The sequence below is a fragment of the Oncorhynchus nerka genome, linkage group LG9a, assembly GCF_034236695.1.
Source record: "Oncorhynchus nerka isolate Pitt River linkage group LG9a, Oner_Uvic_2.0, whole genome shotgun sequence".
Lineage (NCBI taxonomy): Eukaryota > Metazoa > Chordata > Actinopteri > Salmoniformes > Salmonidae > Oncorhynchus > Oncorhynchus nerka.
This window is the reverse complement of record NC_088404.1, coordinates 47,694,116-47,716,391: the sequence shown is the minus strand read 5'-3', so window position 1 is coordinate 47,716,391 and position 22,276 is coordinate 47,694,116. Positions and strand designations below refer to the sequence as shown.

At 43.9% G+C, this 22,276-nt stretch overlaps 1 protein-coding gene across 1 annotated transcript in view; it reads left to right on the top strand.

Moving 5' to 3' along the window:
• Window positions 1-766: 766 nt before the first annotated feature.
• The window catches only part of LOC115134434 (fibulin-1-like), a 56,820-nt gene continuing 35,310 nt past the window's right edge, over window positions 767-22,276 (top strand). The window contains exons 1-14 of the mRNA XM_029668391.2: window positions 767-1,028; window positions 10,555-10,663; window positions 12,439-12,571; window positions 13,765-13,915; window positions 14,257-14,325; window positions 14,436-14,528; window positions 14,681-14,818; window positions 15,657-15,794; window positions 16,491-16,634; window positions 16,940-17,065; window positions 17,744-17,869; window positions 20,480-20,599; window positions 20,750-20,881; window positions 21,148-21,271. Coding sequence (XP_029524251.1) covers window positions 974-1,028; window positions 10,555-10,663; window positions 12,439-12,571; window positions 13,765-13,915; window positions 14,257-14,325; window positions 14,436-14,528; window positions 14,681-14,818; window positions 15,657-15,794; window positions 16,491-16,634; window positions 16,940-17,065; window positions 17,744-17,869; window positions 20,480-20,599; window positions 20,750-20,881; window positions 21,148-21,271 — 1,658 coding nt within the window. The 5' untranslated portion in view covers window positions 767-973. The remainder of the gene's footprint in view (window positions 1,029-10,554; window positions 10,664-12,438; window positions 12,572-13,764; window positions 13,916-14,256; window positions 14,326-14,435; window positions 14,529-14,680; window positions 14,819-15,656; window positions 15,795-16,490; window positions 16,635-16,939; window positions 17,066-17,743; window positions 17,870-20,479; window positions 20,600-20,749; window positions 20,882-21,147; window positions 21,272-22,276) is intronic.

The window sequence follows — 22,276 nt, the reverse complement described above, 5'->3', positions numbered from 1 at the left end:
TACGCACAGGCAGTTCGAATTGAGAGGAAATGGTTTATAGGTTTATATCTCTCCCATATCGGAATCTGCTTTGTTTCACCATTTGGTGAAAAATAAACCCCAAGTCTGTCTGTCACAGTCTGAGAGGATGAAATAACCAGACAGACAGACCAAATAGCATATGCTTCAATTAAATCAATCATTTTCCTGAAGGGCAATTTTGTCAACCTCAAATACCGTGGTGGCGAATAATTACACAAGTCTGTCTACCGAGGAGGATGGTCGTAAATGTTCCAAAATATGGAATATGCATTACATTTTCAAAAATTTGCCTTAACCGACAAAATTCTAAGGATTTGATGTATTGAAGTCTGGCTATGACCACAACAGGTTTTTATATAACCACAGAACCACTCCATAGTGGAGTCCAGATGTTATTCAGATTAAACAGTGGGATCATTCTGTCACAGACAGAGATGTCTGGATGAAAGTAATTGAAGTTGGGGGACATTGTCAAATAATGTCATCATTACAGATTTTCAGTTAAAATAATAAATTTATATTTTAGGCTACTTATTTATCTGTCATAATGGAAAGTCAATGAAACGGCGTGAATTAAATGAGTGTGTCCTATAAGACATTGGATGTATACTACTGTAAAGTGGAAATCAATACACTACAGTTGGGGTTTCTGGAGTTTAGATTTTTTTTTAGCGTCACCCGCCCCTAGGAGCAAGATAGACGCTCGTTCCGAGGTTGCGTTCCGAGACAGACACGATGACGCTGCGATTCACTAGCCCCATCACAAGCACAAACACACACTCGTATAGACTACTCCTGTCCAGCGTGAGCTCACCGTTTTTCTACCTTTCGCTTGAAATCTGCGTGTCCGTGAGAAACTGTACTGTTGGTTCACGCTCTTAGTGCAGAATATTACAGATCTGACTGTTTGACACTTTTTGGGGGTTTGCAAAAAAAGTATCTTCTTTATCCAATGGGTCCCGGGATAGTTATACTTTTCTCTCTGTTCGGATTTCTCAACGGACAAGGTCAGTTACCGTTTTACTTCAGGATACTAACCTACTGTTTCAAGATTGAAATCTTCCCATGAGAATCAATCCATGCCCATGCGTGATGCATATGGTTGGAATACCATATAAATTCACTCAGGCATGTTAGATATTTCAAACGTATCACCCTAAGCAGGCTACTCCACTATCACTGTATGGGCAGAGGTCGGGTAGCACTGGAGTTAAACAGTTCCCATAAAGTGTTTACATGTGATTTCATGAACACTTTATGGCAGTTATATTACAGTAGTAACTTGAAGCCTACTGTGTTACATGCTGTTCAGTGTGTGTGTGTCATTTGGATTTTGGTTTGCTTTGATTTTGTGTGTGTGTGTGTGTGTCTTGTTGCCAGTAAAACATCTGCCCATGATTACCAGTTTTAGGGAAGATTTCAACATTCCCAATTTGTCCTAAAGTGATTTGACAGGGATTAAATGTATTTTGCGTTGTGTAAAATATGGACTAATTTCACCAGTAGAAATTTCTCAGACTACTGGAAATGATTTCCCAAGCTGAAACCGTAACAAGGTTTTAAAGTTTAGAGTACGGCAATGTGCCCAAAATGATTGCTGCTCAACCAGCCAACCAGATGCAGGGCAGGTCTCTCCTTAAAACTCAGACACACCAGTAGGATTGTCAATCTCTTGTGTGCTCACACAGCAAAGACTTGGATGTCGTCAGCCACTCAGCCTTGTTAAACTACTCCAAACCAGAAGGTGGCAGTAGCGCTTGACAACGCATATCAGTGCGTATTGCTTATGGTCTAGATTCCAAGCTATCTGCGCTAATGTTGCTATTTTGTAGAAAGCCCTTGTTGATACTAGCCAGGTGCCTACAAGTTATTCCATACCATACTGCCAGTGTTAGCCCACAGCCCAATGTTTAGCTAGCTAGGTAATGTTATCATATCTAGCTAGCTAGTTAAGGACACTGCACTAACTCAGAAGTTAACACAGGCAGCCGTTTCATGGAAACTTCTTCAAACTAGCTAATCCATTGTGATTTAATTATCACGTCAATACTAGTTAAAGTGGTTAACTAGTTTGGATGTAGTATTTATTGTTGTGTGAATTGTGTCTGTGCACTTAACTAGCTACCTCCCATAGCCTACATTGCATATGAAGTGTGACTGTCTCATCCGTGGATGTTTGAACAAATGCTCCCCTTTCCCTTTTGTTGTTGTTGTTGGCTCCCCCACTTGGGGTTTTCGTGCTCTCTGACTGGCTCAAAGTCATTGGCCACTTGTGAGCATTGCGATTCTACAAGTAGAATAGGTAGGTTCGTCACTACGCAGCAGGTATCGCTTTTGTTCTAGCAAGAGAAGGAACGGCCTCCCACTATAATAAGTACTTATCAGAAGTGAGATTCACGGTGTGTTTCATACTTTTCACTATGAGGGTGTGTCAAATGAGTCTGGAAACACTGAGCGGTGGCTGGTCTGGAAAGGGAGCACGGTCCTGACTTAAACCTCTACAGGATCGGTGGGTCCCCCACGGGATGGTTGAGCTAACGTAGGCTAATGTGATTAGCATGAGGTTGTAAGTAACAACAATATTTTCCAGGACATAGACATATCGGATTTTGGCAGAAAGCTTAAATTCTTGTTAATCTAACTGCACTGTCCAATTTACAGTAGCTATTACAGTGAAATAATGCCATGTTATTGTTTGAGGAGAGTGCACAGTTATGAACTTGAAAATGTATTAATAAACCAACTAGACACATTTGGGCAGTCTTGATACACAATTTTGAACAGAAATGCAATAGTTAATTGGATCAGTCTTAAACTTTGCACATACACTGCTGCCATCTAGTGGACAAAATCCAGACTGCGCCTGGGCTGGCAAATTGGAAAAAAAGGGGGAAAAAGGGGTGGATCCTTACGAGGGGGGCCATCCATGGGTCACAGAGGCATGGGGCGACCTACAGTGCATTCGGAATGTATTCAGATCCCATTTTCCACGTTTTGTTATGTTACAGGCTTATTAAAAAATGTATTAAATAATGTTTTCCCCTCATCAATCTACCATACCCCATAATGACAAAGTGAAAAAGCTTTTTAGAAATGTTTCAACATTTATAAAAAATTAAAATCAGAAATACCTTGGGGTTCCTGAGTGGTGCAGCGGTCTAAGGTACTGCATATCAGTGCTAGAGGCGTCACTACAGACCCTGGTTCAATCCCGGGCTGTGTCACAACCGGCTGTGATCGGGCGGCGCACAATTAGCTCAGCGTCGTCTGGGTTAGGGAAGGGTTTGGCCAGGGTAGGCCGGATTTGTAAAATAAGAATTTGTTCTTAATTAACTGACTTGCCTAGTTAAATAAATAAACATTTACATAAGTATTCAGGCTTGTTTCTATGAGACTCATCCTTGAGATGATTTTACAACTTGATTGGAGTCCACCTATGGTAAATTCCATTGATTCGACATGATTTGAAAAGGCACACACCTGTCTATATAAGGTACCACAGTTTACAGTGCATGTTCAAGCAAAAACCAAGCCATGAGGTCAAAGAAATTGTCCGTAGAGCTCCGAGACAGGATTGTGTCGAGGCACAGATCTGGGGAAGGGTAGCAGTCTTGGTGGATCCAAAAATCTTCCATTTAAGAATGATGGCCTCCAAATCATGGCGAATCAATTGAATTTACCAGAGGTGGACTCCAATCAAGTTGTTTAATTGAAGGTCCCCAAGAACACAGTGGCATCCATCATTCTTAAATGGAAGATGTTTGAATCCACCAAGACTTTTTCTAGAGTGGTCCTCCCAGCCAAACTGAGCAATCGGGGGAGAAGGGCCTTGGTCAGGGAGGTGACCAAGAACCCAATTGTCACTCTGACACAGCTCCAGAGTTCCTCTGTGGAGATGGGAGAAACTTCCAGAAAGACAACCATCTCTGCAGCACTCCACCAATCAGGCCTTTATGGTACGGTGGCCAGACTGAAGCCACTCCTGAGTAAGAGGCACATGACAGTCCACTTGGAGTTTGCCAAAAGGTGCCTAAAGACTCTCAGACCATGAGAAACAAGATTCTCTGCTCTGATGAAACCAAGATTGAACTCTTTGGCCTGAATGCCAAGCATCACTTCTGGAGGAAACATGGCACCATCCCTACGGTGAAGCATGGTGGTGGCAGCATCATGTTGTGGGGATGTTTTTCAGTCTTTCCCTTGATCTTTCCGGATCAATAGAAAGATGAACGGAGCAAAGTACAGAGAGATCCTCGATGAAAACCTGCTCCAGAGTGCTCAGGACCTCAGAATGAGGTCAAACAGGACAATGACCCTAAACTCACAGCCAAGACAATGCAGGAGTGGCTTCGGGACAACTCTCTGAATGTCCTTGAGTGGCCCAGCCAGAGCCCGGACTTGAACCTGATCGAACATCTCTGGAGAGACCTGAAAATAGCTGTGCAGCAAAGCTCCCCATCCAACCTGACAGAGCTTGAGAGGATCTGCAGAGAAGACTGGGAGAAACTCCCCAAATACAGGTGTGCCAAGCTTGTAGCATCATACCCTAGAAGACTCAAGGCTAACATTGAGTGGCTGCATGGGAAATTATGTAAATATATCACTAGCCACTTTAAACAATGCTACCTTATATAATGTTACTTACCCTACATTATTCATCTCATATGCATACGTATATACTGTACTCTATATCATCGACTGCATCCTTATGTAATACATGTATCACTAGCCACTTTAACTATGCCACCTTGTTTACTTTGTCTACATACTCATCTCATATGTATATACTGTACTCGATACCATCTACTGTATGCTGCCCTGTACCATCACTCATTCATATATCCTTATGTACATATTCTTTATCCCCTTACACTGTGTATAAAACAGTAGTTTTGGAATTGTTAGTTAGATTACTTGTTGGTTATTACTGCATTGTCGGAACTAGAAGCACAAGCATTTCGCCACACTCGCATTAACATCTGCTAACCATGTGTATGTGACAAATAAAATTTGATTTGATTTGGCTGTGATCGCTGCCAAAGGTTCTTCAACGAAGTTCTGAGTATACGGTCTGAATACTTATCTAAATGTAATATTTCCGTGTTTTATTTGTAATAAATTAGCAAAAAAATCAAAGGCCTGTTTTTACTTTGTCAATATGGGGTATTGTGTGTAGATTGATGAGGGAAACAAACAATTTAATAGATTTTAGAATAAGACTGTAACGTTACAACATGTGGAAAAAGTAAAGGAGTCTGAATACTTTCTGAATGCCCTGTATATACCCCAGATCAGGGTCCCCTGGACACACATGGTGCAGATTTCACAGTCTGTGGGGCTCCTGTCGGTGGTGTGCTTAGGAATTCTGGCCCATTGACTTTAATGTAAGAATTTGACATCACCCCTCCGTTGAATTCAATTTTATTGGGCATGTCTCACTGGGGCCATACCCTCCCTCCAACACCTATCAGCGCCCCTTGCTCCTCTTCTCAGCTTCAATGCTACACGGGAGAGAGTCAAGGGTCAGGGTGGTGTATCACTTCCATTAGGTATGGTGTCAGGGTGGATCGAAGAGCTGAAGATGGTCCCATAGAATCAGGATATAAACCGTTCATGTACATGAATCACTTATTCACATATTTTTGTATGAACTCAAACTTACTAGACTCAGTCAGACAAATACGTACCTGCAAATCGAATGTTATAATATGGCCAACAAATGCATTGCTACAGGCTATTCAGACCGTTAGTCAAATTACAAATGATAAAGATTTTAAGCATTTACATTATAAGGTCATTTGTGTCACGATGATGACAGTAGGGTACACTGACTGAAGCGTGTTAGATAAAGGATGTGACCCATGGAAGTGGACTGTGCTGCTGTGATGTCTGGGTCTGTCTCCGAGAGGCCTTTGCTGTGGGCTTAGGCTGAGGGACTAGAGCTCCACTGGGCTCATTAAGCAGTGTTTACATGAGAAGTCTAGACATGGGCCAGCAATGTTGTTTTTTTCCCTCTCTCTCTCTGTCTCTCACTCTCTCTGTGTCTCTCTGTCTCTCTTTCTGTCAGTCAGTCTTTAATGGCATGGGAAACATATGTTTACATTGCCAAAGCAAGTGAAATAAACAATATGCAAAAATATAACATTTGCAAATAGTTGTAGTATGAATAGTGGGGGAAGATAAATACACATATTGTATATACAGTACCAGTCAAAAGTTTAGACACACCTACACATTCCAGGGTTTTTCTATATTTTCTTATATTTATTACATTGTAGAATAATAGTGATGGCATCAAAATATTTTTTGACATAGCCACCCGTTCCCTTGATGACAGCTTTGCACACTTGTCATTCTCTCAACCAGCTTCATGAGGAATGCTTTTCCAACAGTCTTGAAGGAGTTCCCACATATGCTGAGCACTAAATAAGAATTTGTTCTTAACTGACTTGCCTGGTTTAATAAATATACCTTGTCATGACACAAATGATTGGCTCAAACGCAACAAGAAGATTCCACAAGTTAACTTTTAACAAGGCACACCTTTTAATTGAAATGCATTCCTCATGAAGCTGGTTGAGAGAATGCCAAGTGTGTGCAAAGCGGTCATCAAGGCTACTTTGAAGACTCACAAATATAAAATGTATTTTGATTTGTTCAACACTTTTTTGGTTATTAAATGATTCCACATGTGCTATTTCCTAGTTTTGATGCCTTCACTATTATTCTACGATGTGGAAAATAGTCAAAATAAAGAAAAGCCCTTGAATGAGTAGGTTTGTCCAAACTTTTAACTGGTACTGAATATATATTTTTTATTTTTTATCTTCCCCCACTATTCATACTACAACTACCTCTAGAACAATCCCCAAACCACACACATCACTCAGGCTCTAATCCCAGATTATCTTTAGGGTAGGAGAAAAGAGGGTGATAATTAGGCGTGTAAATGCCAGCAATCCGCTGAGAGGTGTGAACGCCTCGCTCTGTAATGTTGAGAGAGAGTAGTGTGAAAACACCAGAACACACCAGGGAGTGAGTCATGTGACCACCTCTTTCCGTCAGTTGAGACTGAAAGTGAGACATTGTATGACATTCTCATTCTATGCCTCCTCTGAGCTTGGAAGGGAACATTCTAGAGCTTTGTGCTTCATGGTAGTTGTTCCCTGGGGGTTTGTCTGATGTTTCTAAAGACATACGGAGGCTTCCAGATTCTAGGGTGTTTTGGCAAGGGGATGTCAGTTAATGGCAGTGGTAGAGGTCAAGAAAAATAAAATGTCCAGACTGGCAAAAAGTGGCCTGGGGGGAAGCCAAGCAAGGAGAATTGTTCCCCACAGGAGGTGTTAACAATTTCCGACCATTCCCTACTCTTCCAGCAGATGTATTTTCTTTACTTTTTTTACGTGTGTAACTGTTCTCTCTCTGAGCAACACTTTTGACCCTTTCCAAGAGCATCCTGGTGTTGGTCCCTGCCCTCAGATGAAAGCAGAGTTAGACCTTATCACCGTTGAAGATTGTGGCTCTAGTCAGACTGAGGCCCAATGAAGGCTGGTTATGGGGCCTGTTAAAATCCCTCTCATCTCCCCCTGTTGCTAAGAGCTTTATTACTCAGTTCACGGCGGGACAAGGAGCTCGACTGTTGCAGTTGTTAGTCTGGCTGGCCTCAACAGGCTTGTTCAGTGAGTCAGCAAAATAGTGTTTCTTGGCTTGGTAATGCATCTATTATACTACCTATTACGTTGTTGTTTGATTATACACTCTGCTGTTTATTTTACAATAAGAATGACTTTCACTTGCAGGAAAAGTTAGCATGGTTGTTGTATAACGACACTGCTTTTTATTCATCTGTCCACATCTTTTCATTGCTATTTCCCACAGTTAATGTTGACAGTTCTCTCATTTGCTTTGGATAAATGACCATATTATTAGTTTATATTAAGTTAATTTGTTCACACCTTTGGCCCCTGCCTGCAGTTACCATATTCAAGGATATACTGTTCAGTGCATTTGGAAAGTATTCAGACTCCTTGACTTTTTCCACATTTTGTTACATTCCAGCCTTATTGTAAAATGGATTCAATTGTTTTTTTACCCTCATCCATTTGCACACAATAACCCACAATGACAAAGCAAAAACTTTTTGGGGGGATTTTTTTGCAAGTGTATAAAAATACAACGGAAATATCACATTTACACAAGTATTCAGACCCTTTACTCCGTACTATGTTGAAGCACCTTTGGCAGCGATTACAGCCTTGAGTCTTCTTGGGTATGACGCTACAAGCTTGGCACTCCTGTATTTTGGGAGTTTCTCCCATTCTTCTCTGCAGATCCTCTCAAGCTCTGTCAGGTTGGATGTAGAGCTAATTTCAGGTCTCTCCAGAGCTGTTCGATCGGGTTCAAGTCCGGCCTCTGGCTGGGTCACTCAAGGACAATTCCAAGTGGGCTGTCGTGTCTTTTGCTGAGGAGTTGCTTCGATCTGGCCACTCTACCATAAAGGCCTGAATGGTGGAGTGCTGCAGAAATGGTTATCCTTCTGGAAGGTTCTCTCATCTCCACAGAGTAACTCTGGAGCTCTGTCAGAGTGACCATCGAGTTCTTGGTCACCTTCCTGACCAAGTCCCTTCTCCCCCGATTGCTCAGGTTTGACAGGCAGCCAGCTCTAGGAAGAGTCTAGGTGGTTCTCTACTTCTTCCATTTAAGAATGATGGAGGCCACTGTGTTCCTGGAGACATTCAATGCTGCAGAAATGTTTTAGTGCCCTTCCCCAGATCTGTGCCTCAACACAATCCTGTCTTGGAGCTCTATGGACAATGGTGGGACCTTATATAGGAAGGTGTGTGCCTTTCCAAATCATGTCCAAACAATTGAATTTTCCACAGTTGGACTCCAATCAAGTTGTAGAAAGATCACAAGCATGATCAATGGAAACAGGATGCACATGAGGTACATTTTGAGTCTCATAGCAAAGGGTCTGAATACTTATCTAAATAAGATTTTTCTGTTTTTTATTTGTAATCCATTTGCATAAATTTCTAAAAACCTGTTTTTCACTTTGTCATTATGGGCTATTGTATGTACATTGATGGAAAAAAACATGAATTTAATCCATTTTAGATTAAGGCTGTAACGTAACAAAATGTGGAAAAAGTCAAGAGGTCTGAATACTTTCCGAATGCACTGTAAACCAAGTTCCCTCCTCTGGCAGAAATAATTGGAACTAAAACTTTTTTTATGGAACTGTAAATTTAAGATAAAACCTCCAGACACTTGTCCTCCTTTACTTGAAACCTCTGATCCTGTTTCGTTAGCCAAGCTAGATTTAGCGTTTAGACATCCCCTGATCCACTATGATATGTGTTATTATAGTCAGTGGTTGAATACACTATTGTTCCTTGTTCCAACAACTGGTTTATTAGATTAACAAATATGATTTTACTCTTGAGTGTTCTTTAATAATGACATATGCCATTTAGAAGACACTTTTATCAACTTACAGTCGTGCATGCATACATTTTTTATGTATGGGTGGTCCTGGGAATCGAACCCATTATCCTGGCATTGCAAGCACCATGCTCTATCAACTGAGTAACAGAGGAATTTTAGGAGTCCTTTAGGATTACTTATATTAATAAAAAACAATTTGGCAGACAGGCCTTTGTTTAAGCCTAAAGCAAGAAAGGACCAGCCAACCTGCCAAAGCTATTTCACGTTTGGCAGAATACACTAACCACAAGGAAATGAATGTATTTGATCTGATTGCGATGGCTGAATTGTTTACAGAATCGAGGCATTCCAAGCTCTTTTAATCCACACGGAGAAGCAGACGGAGCGCCACAGAGTTAGTCCAACTCCGGTCGTCTTATTTCTACACAACATATCCATCATTCAGTATTGCTGGCAAAAGGCTAACAGGCATTTAGAAAAACATTCCAAACAGTTTTTCAATCATTTGGAAGACAAATTGCTAATACTGTGAAAGTGTGAGTGGCATTGGGTGACAACAATATACTTGTGTTTTGGACTATTTTTGTTGCACTTTTTGTAAACATACTTTGCATAATCGTTCTAAACATGTCAATCCTCATTTATTACTCACCCAGCAAAATAGACTCCGTTGTATGCAAGACATGGCTTGAAACCACAATTTATTCTGTTCCAACAGTTTAGTTTCTAATTCATGTGAGAGTGTTTCTTATCCCTTTGGGTTGACTGTCACCTTATGAAACATAGAAGGTGGCTCTGTGCATCATGAGTAACCTGAGCCCTGAAGGCTAGCGTTAGCTCACGGCGCTAGTGCCTGGGCTTTAGCTCAGCAGACTAACAGGCTAATCATGGGAGATCTGATGCAGATGTTGACAGCTCTCATGGGTCTCTAACTGTTTTAGAGGACTGATGAGTCACAGTACATTTGGGGTCTCTAGATCTCCCACACCGATACTGTTGCGCTCGCTTCAGTAGGCCAAGCCACGGCATTCAGCGTAAGCCCATGAATAACACACGCTGTTTGTTTGTGGTTGTGTCCATCCACAGGTGGAAAACAGATCTCCATAGATGAGTGCTGTAAGGATGGTCGGGTTCGGGGCATTGACAACCAGGACTGCACAGCCATCCCTCTCATCTCTGAGTCCACCACGTGCAGGTGAGTGGGGCCTTTTTTACAGTAGTTAATATACTCTCTGACTGAACAGCCTTACTCAGAGAAATACAGTGACTATAGAAAATAGATGATATTTCTATGGTCTTAACCTCTGTGCCCATAAGGGGGACTGCTTACCTCAGTATTAGTCCCATGGGGTTGACTGTAAAAGGTATAGATAGACTATGGTGCAATAGGTATGGTGGTAGGCCATAGTGTGAGATGACTTTACCGTACCCCCGGTCGTAAATCCCCAGCCATATTCTTGAATTGACGTGAGAGCAGGAGACATTACACTAGTGATAATAACAGTGTAATAACAGGGTAATAACAGCTCTGGTAGTAAGAGTAGAAGGTGTTCTGCCACAGGTTCAAGGCCAATAAGGAGGAGATCTGTCGCTCAATCTTCTCTCTGATGGCAAATGTATTGACCTTGGCTACCCAAGTGATCCAGAATTTTTTCAAATTATAGAGTAAGGGTGGAAGTGTGATGGTTTTTGGTTGAGGGGGGGGGGGGGGGTTGGGTTTAGGGTTTAGAGAGAGGGGGTATTGCCAAATCCAGGAAATACCACTGAGGTGAAACTATAGAGAGAGGACTGGAAAGGACTGGAGAGGGGGAAGAACAGGAAATCAGAGAGCTTATTTCAGACACACAAAAAAAAGACAAGAAGAGAAAAGGCAGACAGGAGCACTGCTGTGCCCTTAAAAGGTTCTGCGGAGGTGACGTGAGTGCAGTTGTCGTGGGGACAGATCTAGATTATAGGGAAAGAGAGAATTTCTGGTAAGAGGGTTGATAAAGACAGGCTAGTTGGTAGAGGAGTGGAGAGGAGATCTAAGTGCTGCACAGTACCCCATCTCGTAAAACAGACAATGGGTTTCACTCCCTCCCTTCAGACAGACAGGTAGACACACTGACAGACAGACACAAGCACCCCTGAACTTATTGTCCTTCCTCAGAGTAGCAAACCATCTCTCCAGCTGGAGCACCGTAACCCAGTCTCAGTTGATGGTATGATAAAGAGGTGTTCTGCCTGCTCTCACTCACTTCAGATCTGATTATTTACAACAGCTCTTTGTCTACCTCCGTTTTCTCCTTTGAAGTCTTAGGGTCCTGTAACGGTTTCTGGTTTTACTGTAAAAGATTCATGAAGCCACTCCAGCTGGAGAGACAGGTCAGATAGTTGGAAATCACTGGTCATCCTGCTGTCAGGAAGTTCTCCCTGGCCGGTCCAGACTCAGAGAGGGATGTATTCCAGTAATGTTGTCCGGGAATTCGGGTTACAAAATCCAAGCAGGATTTCTGGTAAAACCTGGGATTTTTGAGAAGGTTACCGGAATTTTGCAACTCTATCTAGGAAGTGTTGCCGCCCTACAGCCCTCTGTGTCCATCAGAGGAGGGACATCCAATGGGAGGTGGGAGGGTTAAAACAGTGACGGTAAATAATGGATTCTTAAGTTAGCTTCACTGTACCCATAACAGTTAGCGTGGTAAGCCAATTGGAGACAGTGCTGCATTGACCCAACTCTGGTAAAGTGAAGATTATGAACACAAAACAAAGTTTTAATCCACCTTGAGTTTACACAGGGCTTTCCTTCTTCACTCAACCCACGTACAGCAGCTGCACCAACCAGGACTATTAGCAGATCCCCAGTAGGCATGCCCGGGGCTCTTTTTAACAGGAAGCACTTTGAGACAGAGCTCTATTCCACTAAGGAGCACAGTGATGGAGTTAAGAATAAACTGTGCTCCCTGTGTCTTTCCTGTTCCTGTCTGACAGGATAGTGCAGGAGCAGTGCTGCGCTGCGGTTCTGGAGGACAATATCTGCACCAGTGGCATCAACATGGCCAAAGAGCAGGGGGTCTGTGACACACAGTTCACTGGAAGCACCTGCGAGACCAAGACTGCCAAGGTGTGTGTGTGTGTGTGTGTGTGTGTGTGTGTGTGTGTGTGTGTGTGTGTGTGTGTGTGTGTGTGTGTGTGTGTGTGTGTGTGTGTGTGTGTGTGTGTGTGTGTGTGTGTGTGTGTGTGTGTGTGTGTGTGTGTGTGTGTGAAAGACTGTCCGCGTGTGCGCATACAGCCAAATACTTGTGTTTACATGCGTGTGTAACAAAAGTGTGTCGGGGGAAGTAATCATTGACCGCTTCAAGAACCTCACGCTGATCACCGTACATCACTCCAATGGACGTGCAATTTTTGCAGGAGAGTGAATGAGATTGAGTGTCAGCGTGTGTGTGTGTGCCTGGTGAGCAGGTTGAAACATGTCACTCTGGGGAGGAGTGAGGAACGGAGCTTGTTGCTGACAGGTAGATGATCAATTCCCCTCAGATATTCTCTGCCAGGGTGGCCTCTCTACACCTGGCTGTCCTCTTCCTCGGGATCCTACACAACCCTCTATGCCCCCATCCTGCTGCACACCATGGCATCAGTCAAGGTCCTTGAAGCATTTTGCCAAGTGAGCCACAGTACATTTGCCCAGGAGAATGAGGTCGTTGTTAGTGCAGGCAGCAACACGCCTTTACTTGATCCGTCCCCGAATTGCAGGTGTCGGCTGATTGCATTGAGGTGTGCTGCGTTTGATGAATGGGAGTTTAGAGTGGGGGAGGAACCATAGCATACCATGGTCATTTTTAAGCTCCCCCTAAAAGCTCTCAGTACACTACCACTTTATTTTCTTTGTAATTTAGCAGACGCTCTTATCCGGAGCGACTTACAGGAGCAATTATGGGTTAAGTGCCTTGCTCAAGGGCACATTGTTTTTTAAAGTTTTTTTTCAGAGTAGCTCGGTTATTCGAACCAGCGACTGTTCGGTTACTGGGCCAACGCTCGTAACCACAAGGCTGCCTGCCACAACCGCACCACTCAACACCTCAAGGACAGAGATGATAGACAGACCAGACAGACACACTCAAACTAGATTCCTCCCCTTTGACAAGCCCGGATGGATCCCCTTCAGAATATGGTGATAGATGATGGTGGGGAAGTTGTAAAGAAGTGGTGATGATGATGTCATTTCCCCCCGTCCATCCGTCCGTCTGTCATTCTGGCCAAATGATGCATATAAACACATTGAGTAATCGTATATCTCTGGTCTGACCCCTCCAGATGTGCTGTGACTGTTGTCTGCTGGGCCGGGCTGCTCGCGAGCATGGTCTGACCTGTGACCACAGCCTGTCTCTGGGCTATCAGTGTGGCCTGGTGTCCCGGGCCTGCTGCGATGACGGAGCCCCTGATGTGCAGACCAGAAACTCCCTGGGTAAGAGAATCAACTCTAAGACGAGGGAAGGACTAATGGTAGAGGGTGAAGAGACGGTGGAGGGATCGAGGGAAGAGAGGTGGAGAAGTCAAGCGAGTGGAGTGGTGGGAGGAGGTGAACGCTGGAGTAGAGAGGTGGAGAGAGTGGAGAGTGGAACGTTATTCTTTCTAGTGTATGTCCAATGCTACTCTGCCCTCTGGTGGTCATTAGGAGACAGGGGTCTTACTGTCGTTTTAGTAAAGAACTCCATTGTCCTGATGCATTCATTGGTTTCAACACCCTTTGTTTGCGAACTTAGTTTTGGCCAATACTGGTCAATCTTCTCCTTTCTTTCCCCACAGTTTCTGACAAAGACAACGAGACCCTCACTGAGAAGGAGAATCCCTTACCGAATAACATGTGCAGCAGCGGTAACAACCCCTCCACACATAACCTTCACATGTTAGTAATAGACTGTGTCCTCACAGAGAAAGTCAGGAACACGAGTCATTTATCTTCTGTTTGTTTATAATGTGCACAGGATTAGCCAAGTGTGCACAGGAATGTGTGGGCAACAGCACCTGTGCCTGCTTCAAAGGTTACAAACTCAAACCAGATGGGAAGAACTGTGAGGGTGAGTAGACTGGAGGTTCAGTACCAGCCATATCTTGTTGAAAAGTTAGTGAGCTGGAATAAAACATCTAGTAGCTCCCCAGGACTAGGATTTCTCACCTCGTAGATACGGCTTCCATACTATCCGCCCCTCTTCCTCCCTCCATCTCCCAGATATAAACGAGTGCCTGCTGGGGGCCAGTAACTGCAGAGGAGGTGAGCACTGCATCAACACAGTGGGGTCATTCCGTTGCCAGAGAGAGGTCAGCTGTGGTACTGGCTACGAGCTCACGGACAGCAACAACTGCAAAGGTCTGAGGTCACAACACAATGCCTCCTACAGGGGGAAAGGGAATAAGGAAGGATCAATATGTATGATTCATACATCCATGATAAATTGGATCTGCCTGCCTGCCTGCCTGCCTGCCTGCCTGCCTGCCTGCCTGCCTGCCTGCCTGCCTGCCTGCCTGCCTGCCTGCCTGCCTGCCTGCCTGCCTGCCTGCCTGCCTGCCTGCCTGCCTGCCTGCCTGCCTGCCTGCCTGCCTGCCTGCCTGCCTGCCTGCCTGCCTGCCTGCCTGCCTGCCTGCCTGCCTGCCTGCCTGCCTGCCTGCCTGCCTGCCTGCCTGCCTGCCTGCCCTGCCTGCCTGCCTGCCTGCCTGCCTGCCTGCCTGCCCTGCCTGCCTGCCTGCCTGCCTGCCTGCCTGCCTGCCTGCCTGCCTGCCTGCCTGCCTGCCTGCCTGCCTGCCTGCCTGCCTGCCTGCCTGCCTGCCTGCCTGCCTGCCTGCCTGCCTGCCTGCCTGCCTGCCTGCCTGCCTGCCTGCCTGCCTGCCTGCCTGCCTGCCTGCCTGCCTGCCTGCCCTGCCTGCCTGCCTGCCTGCCTGCCTGCCTGCCTGCCTGCCTGCCTGCCTGCCTGCCTGCCTGCCTGCCTGCCTGCCTGCCTGCCTGCCTGCCTGCCTGCCTGCCTGCCTGCCTGCCTGCCTGCCTGCCTGCCTGCCTGCCTATTCATTCATTCATTCATTCATTCATTCATTCATTCATTCATTGCTGGTAGAATTTGACTTGCAATGAAACTATTGTTGAATATTTATGAGAATAGATTTGAATCACATACAGTTTGATTTTCCTCGTACAACATGCCTTCTTTCCCCAGACATTGACGAGTGTGAGTCAGGAACCCACAACTGCTCCCCGGACTTTGAGTGTCAGAACACTCAGGGGTCGTTCCGCTGTCTGCCCAAGAACCAGTGTGGCGATGGATACATCCAGGACGCCATGGGCAGCTGCATCGGTGAGCATCAGGACCCTGACAGACGTTACCATGGCAACCTATCATCAAGGCAACACATAACCCCATCCATCCCACATGTACCCCCAAACCCAGTATCTTCAAAGTCCAGTGCACAGTGTTCTCTGACATACATGGCATATTTTAGGAACTCATCATCGTAGTGGTGGCGGGGAGGAAGGGGCACAAGGGGTTCAGTGATATGACCCTGTGGTGCCCTATGTGAACCATATCAGAGTTGAAGAGGCGAAGCGAGAGGTCTGACTGCGGCCCAAAATCTGTCCCTGCGAGAAATAAGTTTAAAACAGACCAAGTGGGATTTTTTTGTATAAAGGTCAATGAGAGAATGTCGAATTTGGTCAACACAAAATTTAATTGCACATTTTCTAAGTGAGGCTTATTTGATCAAATAGAAGTTTCGTAATGTTTAGGTTGTTACGAATGTACTGATTTAAGTGGACTCACGTGGTATCCCGGCAACTTTGAAAAAACAATTCTATATCAGAGTTGGGCATGTTGTTCACATGAGTATCTGCCCTCTCATTGGCTAGAATGTTCCCACAAGCTCCTCCTCCTCCCACCTGCCTTCCGCAGTTGCGAACATTCATTCCCATTGTTAGAGCAGACAGTCCAATATCTTGTCAATATATAGATAATCTTTGCCCGTCTGTACAGTATAACCTCTGACCTCTATCCCAGACATCAATGAGTGTCTGGCTCAGACAGAGCCGTGCCGCCCTGGCCAGTTATGTATGAACACGATGGGCTCCTTCACCTGCCAGAGGAACTCTATCAACTGTGGCCGGGGATACCACCTCAACGACGGCGGCAACCGCTGCGTGGGTACGTACAGCTGCCTCACTTGCATACTTAGACCTCATCGTGCCAGTTGGGGATAAGGCCTCCATAAGGCCCCGCTCCTGGGCTATATTGGACACCTCTGTTCAAGGGAGCCTCAACATGCCCGGTGTACACTGCAGCACTGCTAGAATGGATCTCTGCCACGTTCACCTCCATTGATTAGCATCAGCATCCGGATACTGTAGCCTACATTTCCATGTATTTCCTGTGGCCTCGCTATCCTTTTGCTTAAGAATGTGCTTGTTTCTTCCTGTAATATCTTGTGGTCTCGCTCCCCCCTGGTGTAGATATCGATGAGTGTAAGGGTCCTGATGGTGCGTGTGCAGGCCACGGCTGTATCAACCTGGTAGGATCATTCCGTTGTGAGTGTAAGGCTGGCTTCAACTTCAACAGCATCAGCCGCGTCTGCGAAGGTACGCACTGACTTAATCCTCCTAGTAGTTACATGGCAGTGTGATGTCAGTTGACGTAAGCAGGACGCCAACAGTCATGACTGTTTAAGGCATCTGTCATGTCAGTGTTATCACAGTGTTATGTAGGTCTTATGACAAAGGGTTCAAGTTAAGGGTCACCCAAGACTGGGTGGCTGTTATACAATAATGTTATTTTAAAAATAAGGCACGAGGGGTTGTGATATATGGCCAATATACCACAGCTGAGGGATGTTTGTATGCACGACGCAACCTGGTGTGCCTGGATACAGCCCTAAGCCGTGGCATATTGGCCATATACCACAAACCCCTGAGGTGCCTTATTGCTATTATAAACTGGTTACCAACGTAATTAGAGCAGTTCTCAAACCATGCTGTTTATAAAATAATCAAATATATGCCAATTAGCAGATGCTTATATCCAAAGTGATGGACAATCATGCATATATTCTTTTACGTATTGGTGGCTTCGGGAATCGAACCCACAATCCTGGCATTGCAAGCGCCATACTCGTCAACTGAGTCATACAAGACCAGGATACTGTCCTCTGTGCTTGGGTCTGTAGATGTGTCATACAGGACCAGGATACTGGATACAGTCATCTGTGCTTGCTCAAACTGTAGATGTTCAAGTTAGTGTCGTTTTCTTCTGTGTCTTAGATATCAACGAGTGCAGGCACTACCCTGGGCGCCTCTGTGCCCACAAGTGTGAGAATGTCCTGGGGTCCTATAAGTGCAGCTGCACTCAAGGCTTCAAGCTGGCCAGCGACAGCAGGAACTGTGACGGTAATGCAGCCTTCGAAGGATAACAGAGGTGTTCAAAACTGGGCTTCTCTCATTGGCCATCTCTTTTTTTTGCCTTACTGAAGTTTGTGGTCATGTCTTTTTCTCAAGATCATGTGCAGCATCTTTATTTTTAAAGATATACACATCAATACACTACGAAAAGCAGAGCAGAGATACAAAACACTTTGTCAGCATTTATTTTAACACTTGGAAGGAAATAGCACCTCCTGTGTGGTAATACCGTATACCCCGTTATTGTACAGGAACTGTATAGATATGGAAATGTGGAGTCACTAAAACATCACATTTTAGAGAGTTTTGAGATTATTCGACAAGTAAGGTGCGAAAAAACTAAAAGCAGATTTACATAATTTAGTGGAAATGGAAGGGATCTCCAAAGGTAGCCATCCCTGAGACCGGGTCTGGTAGCTCGTACGTCTGTAGGTTAACAATGAAGTAAGGTACGGCGGAAGTTTGTGTAAGAGGGCTGTATAAACAGAAAGAGTGCAATGCATCGATCTACGAGACCTCTGAGGGCCAGCCTACTTTCTGAGACCGAAGGCAGTGAGGTGTACTGAACTTGTCGCCCTTAATAAAGCATAGTGCGCCATGATAAACTACGTCCAATGTCTTCAATACAGTGGCAGCTGCGTTCATATAGCCGATATCACCATGATCTATACTGTCGACTGAATGATTTGTTTTGTTATTTAACAAAAAGGCATGCCATATTCCTATAAATAAATAGCATTTTATTTCTTAACTTCTTAACTAACTCATCCAGATATTTAGAAGCGGGGACACGATCAATGTGGGCCTAGAGAAATTTTACACTCCCTTTGCACAGTTTTCACATTTTGCTGTCTTAAAATAAAATTCCAAAATTGATAGATTTTCTATCGGTGTATACAACATACTTCACATTTTCTATCGGTGTACACAACATACTTCACATTGTCTATCGGTGTACACAACATACTTCACATTTTTTATCGGTGTACACAACATACTTCACATTGTCTATCGGTGTACACAACATACTTCACATTGTCTATCGGTGTACACAACATACTTCACATTGTCTATCGGTGTACACAACATACTTCACATTGTCTATCGGTGTACACAACATACTTCACATTGCAAGTGCAAGAATTTTTTCTGAACATTTTCCAAATGAATAACAAATACAACACAAAGATGTCTTGATTGCATATATCTTCACACCCCAGAGTTAATACTCTGTGGAAACACCTTTGGCACCCATTACAGTTGTGAATCATTTTGAATAAGACTCTACTAACTTTGCACAACTTTTAGGGCAACGTATATCCATTTTTTGGGGGAGGGGTCAAAATTGCTTAAGCACAATACATTTTGTTGGGAGTCATTGATGAACAACAATATTCAAACCTTTTCTCTCATTTTCAAGCAGATTTAAGTCTGGACTAAGACTGGACCACTCAGGAACACTCAACACCTATTGGAAATCCATTATGGTGTGTCTTTGGAATTAACATTTGTGGAAAAATTCAACTCTATCCCAGGGTTATGTATTCAGGGTTTTTATCTGGCCTTTGCTTCGTTCATATTTATTTTGTTCCTGACAAAATCACCAGTCCCTGCCAGTGACGATCATACCCATAAATAATGCTGCCGCCACAATACTTGAAGATACAGATCAACAACATTGCATTCACTCCACATTACTGGCCTGTGTGACAAAGTGAAAATAATTAAGTCTGTGTTAAAAAATCCACTCCAAATCCTCAATGATGTTTTCAACAAGGCGGTTTAGTAATACTGCAAGACAACACAGCAAATAAATACACTTTTTTTTTGCCTATATTAAAAACTACAGGCTTGGGTCAAATCCAATACAGCAAAACAGAGAGTGAAACCCTGTATTTTCAAGTATTGCTGTAGCAGCATTTTGTTATGGGTATGCTTGTCACCAGCAGGGACTATTGAGTTTGTCAGGATCAAAATAAATATGAAAGGAGCAAAGCCCACATATAAAGTTAGAGGAAAACCCATCTCAGTCTTCTGAAAACCTAACCATTTGATAAAGTTGTATTTTTCAGCAGGACAATTACAAGAAAGTGTATGCCAAAGGCACACCATAATGGCTTTCCAAGAGGTGTTGAGTGTTCCTGAGTGGTCCAGTCTCAATCCTGACATATATTTTCTTGAAAATCAGAGACAAGGTTTGAATATTGCTGTCCATCCATGACCCCAAAACAAATGTACTGAGCTTGTGCAATTTTGACAAAAACAATTGGTACATGTTGCCCTAAGAGTTGTGCAAAGTTAGTACAATCGTATTCAAAATTATTCACAACTATAATGGCTGCCAAACATGCTTCCACCAACTATTAACTCTGGGGTGTGAAGACATACGCAATTAAGACATCGTAATTTCTTTATTTTGGAGTAGGTTGTGTAGATCAGTAGCAAAATAATCAAATTAATTCCCTTTTAAGGCAGCAAATGTGAAGTCTGTGTAAGGAGTGTGTGTAGACTTTCACTAGCGACAGTACATATGCATAAATCATCAGATACATTGTGTCACTAGTGTTATCTCTAACTGAGTTATATTGTTGGGTGTAGATCTAAATGAATGCGAGAGCAGCCCCTGCAGTCAAGAGTGTGCCAACGTGTATGGCTCCTACCAGTGCTACTGTCGCCGTGGCTACCAGCTCAGTGACATCGATGGCATCAACTGTGAAGGTAGGAGATGCTAAAACGTATCCGATGAGCCATAGCCTACTGTCAAACCCAATCAGGAGCCCCATAACTGAGGTATTTCTAATCTTTACTTCCTGTACCCTTTACATCCACCATGTTTGACCTCTGATCTTTAACCTCTGACCTTTCCAGACATTGATGAGTGTGCCCTGCCCACCGGGGGTCACATCTGCTCCTACCGCTGCAACAACACCCCTGGGAGTTTCTACTGCACCTGCCCCGCCACCGGCTACACCCTGGCTCCCAATGAACGCAGCTGCCAGGGTAAGGCCTCACTCCTCAGGGGGGTGCAGGAGTCCACAGCATGGGGTCATGGTCATACTTCAAAGACATATTGTAACAGTGATGATTCGGGGTACATGAGTAACCTCGCCTGAGACCTGAAAATGTATGCTAGCTCTCTGAGCTAATGCCTAGGCTTTAGATTAGCGGTCTAACACATTCAAGGTTTGAACCCAGGGTTTTATGTTTGATATAAAGGATTTTCCATTTTTGTTTTTCTGAGTTTATTTGTTTCTCTTCCTGTCCAGATGTTGATGAGTGTGTAACAGGAACACACACATGCTCTGTGACAGAGAGCTGCTTCAACGTGCAGGGTGGATTCAGATGCCTGTCATTCGAGTGTCCGCCCAACTACCGCCAAGCAGGGGAGATGTGAGTACCTACTTACCTGAGGTCTCTTTCTCAAATAATGGGGGTATATATCTGTTTTAAGTTCACATACTCGTACTTGCGTCCTAAAAAGTAGGCTCATTTTGGCTTTGACAACAGCTGATCAATTAGAAATGGGGATGTGCTACCGAAATCAACTTATAGTGGGAAACAAAGCAATCACGCATGATGCATTCTCAGTGTGTGAAAATTGGATGAGTTATAGTATTGATTTTTTTTAAAAATCGAGTATGGTTTAAATGCCAGGATGTTATACTAATTTTGGCTCTTCGTCTAGTAAAATTCAATGCACTCTTTTCCACAATGCATTGGAAGAGGTGGGCTGCGAGTGATAGGCCGTAGTTCTCTTGAAGTAGCCAGACAACAAAACTAGGCTACATAATTGGGAAGGTGCCGAATATCGAAGCTTCTGCGGTGGTGTTCAAACGTAGGAAAAGTATTTTTTAAATGATCACGAGTATTGCATTGTAAGCAACATCTTTGATGTTTGATGTTGTATTGCATTGTAAGCAATCATCTTTTTTTTAAAGTGGATTTCTTTTTCCTAATTGAACATTTGTTTTGTTCTCTTGGCCTTCATCAGAGCTTGCCAGAGCTCTTGGCCTCCGTCAGAGCTTTTAAACTAAATATTAAATCATATTTTGCTGTCCAGCAGTTCTGGAGTGGATGGCTGCCTTTTTAGGGGCTCCTAACCAACTGTACTATTTTGTTAGTTTTTTCGCATTCTTTGTAAGTTATTTTGTACGTAATGTTGCTGCTAACATCTCTTATGACCGAAAATAGCTTCTAGATATCAGAACAGTGATTACTCACCTCGACCTGGAAGAAGATTTCTTCTTGAATGAATCCGACTCTAAGGATATACCGCTTCCCTGAGACCAGGCCCTAATCCTCGCCATTCCCGTGAAGAAAAGACGGAAATACAGAGTGTGGAGGTCGGGGTGCCTTGTGAGAATTTGTCGGCGAGTGGGTAAACCACTTCTACCA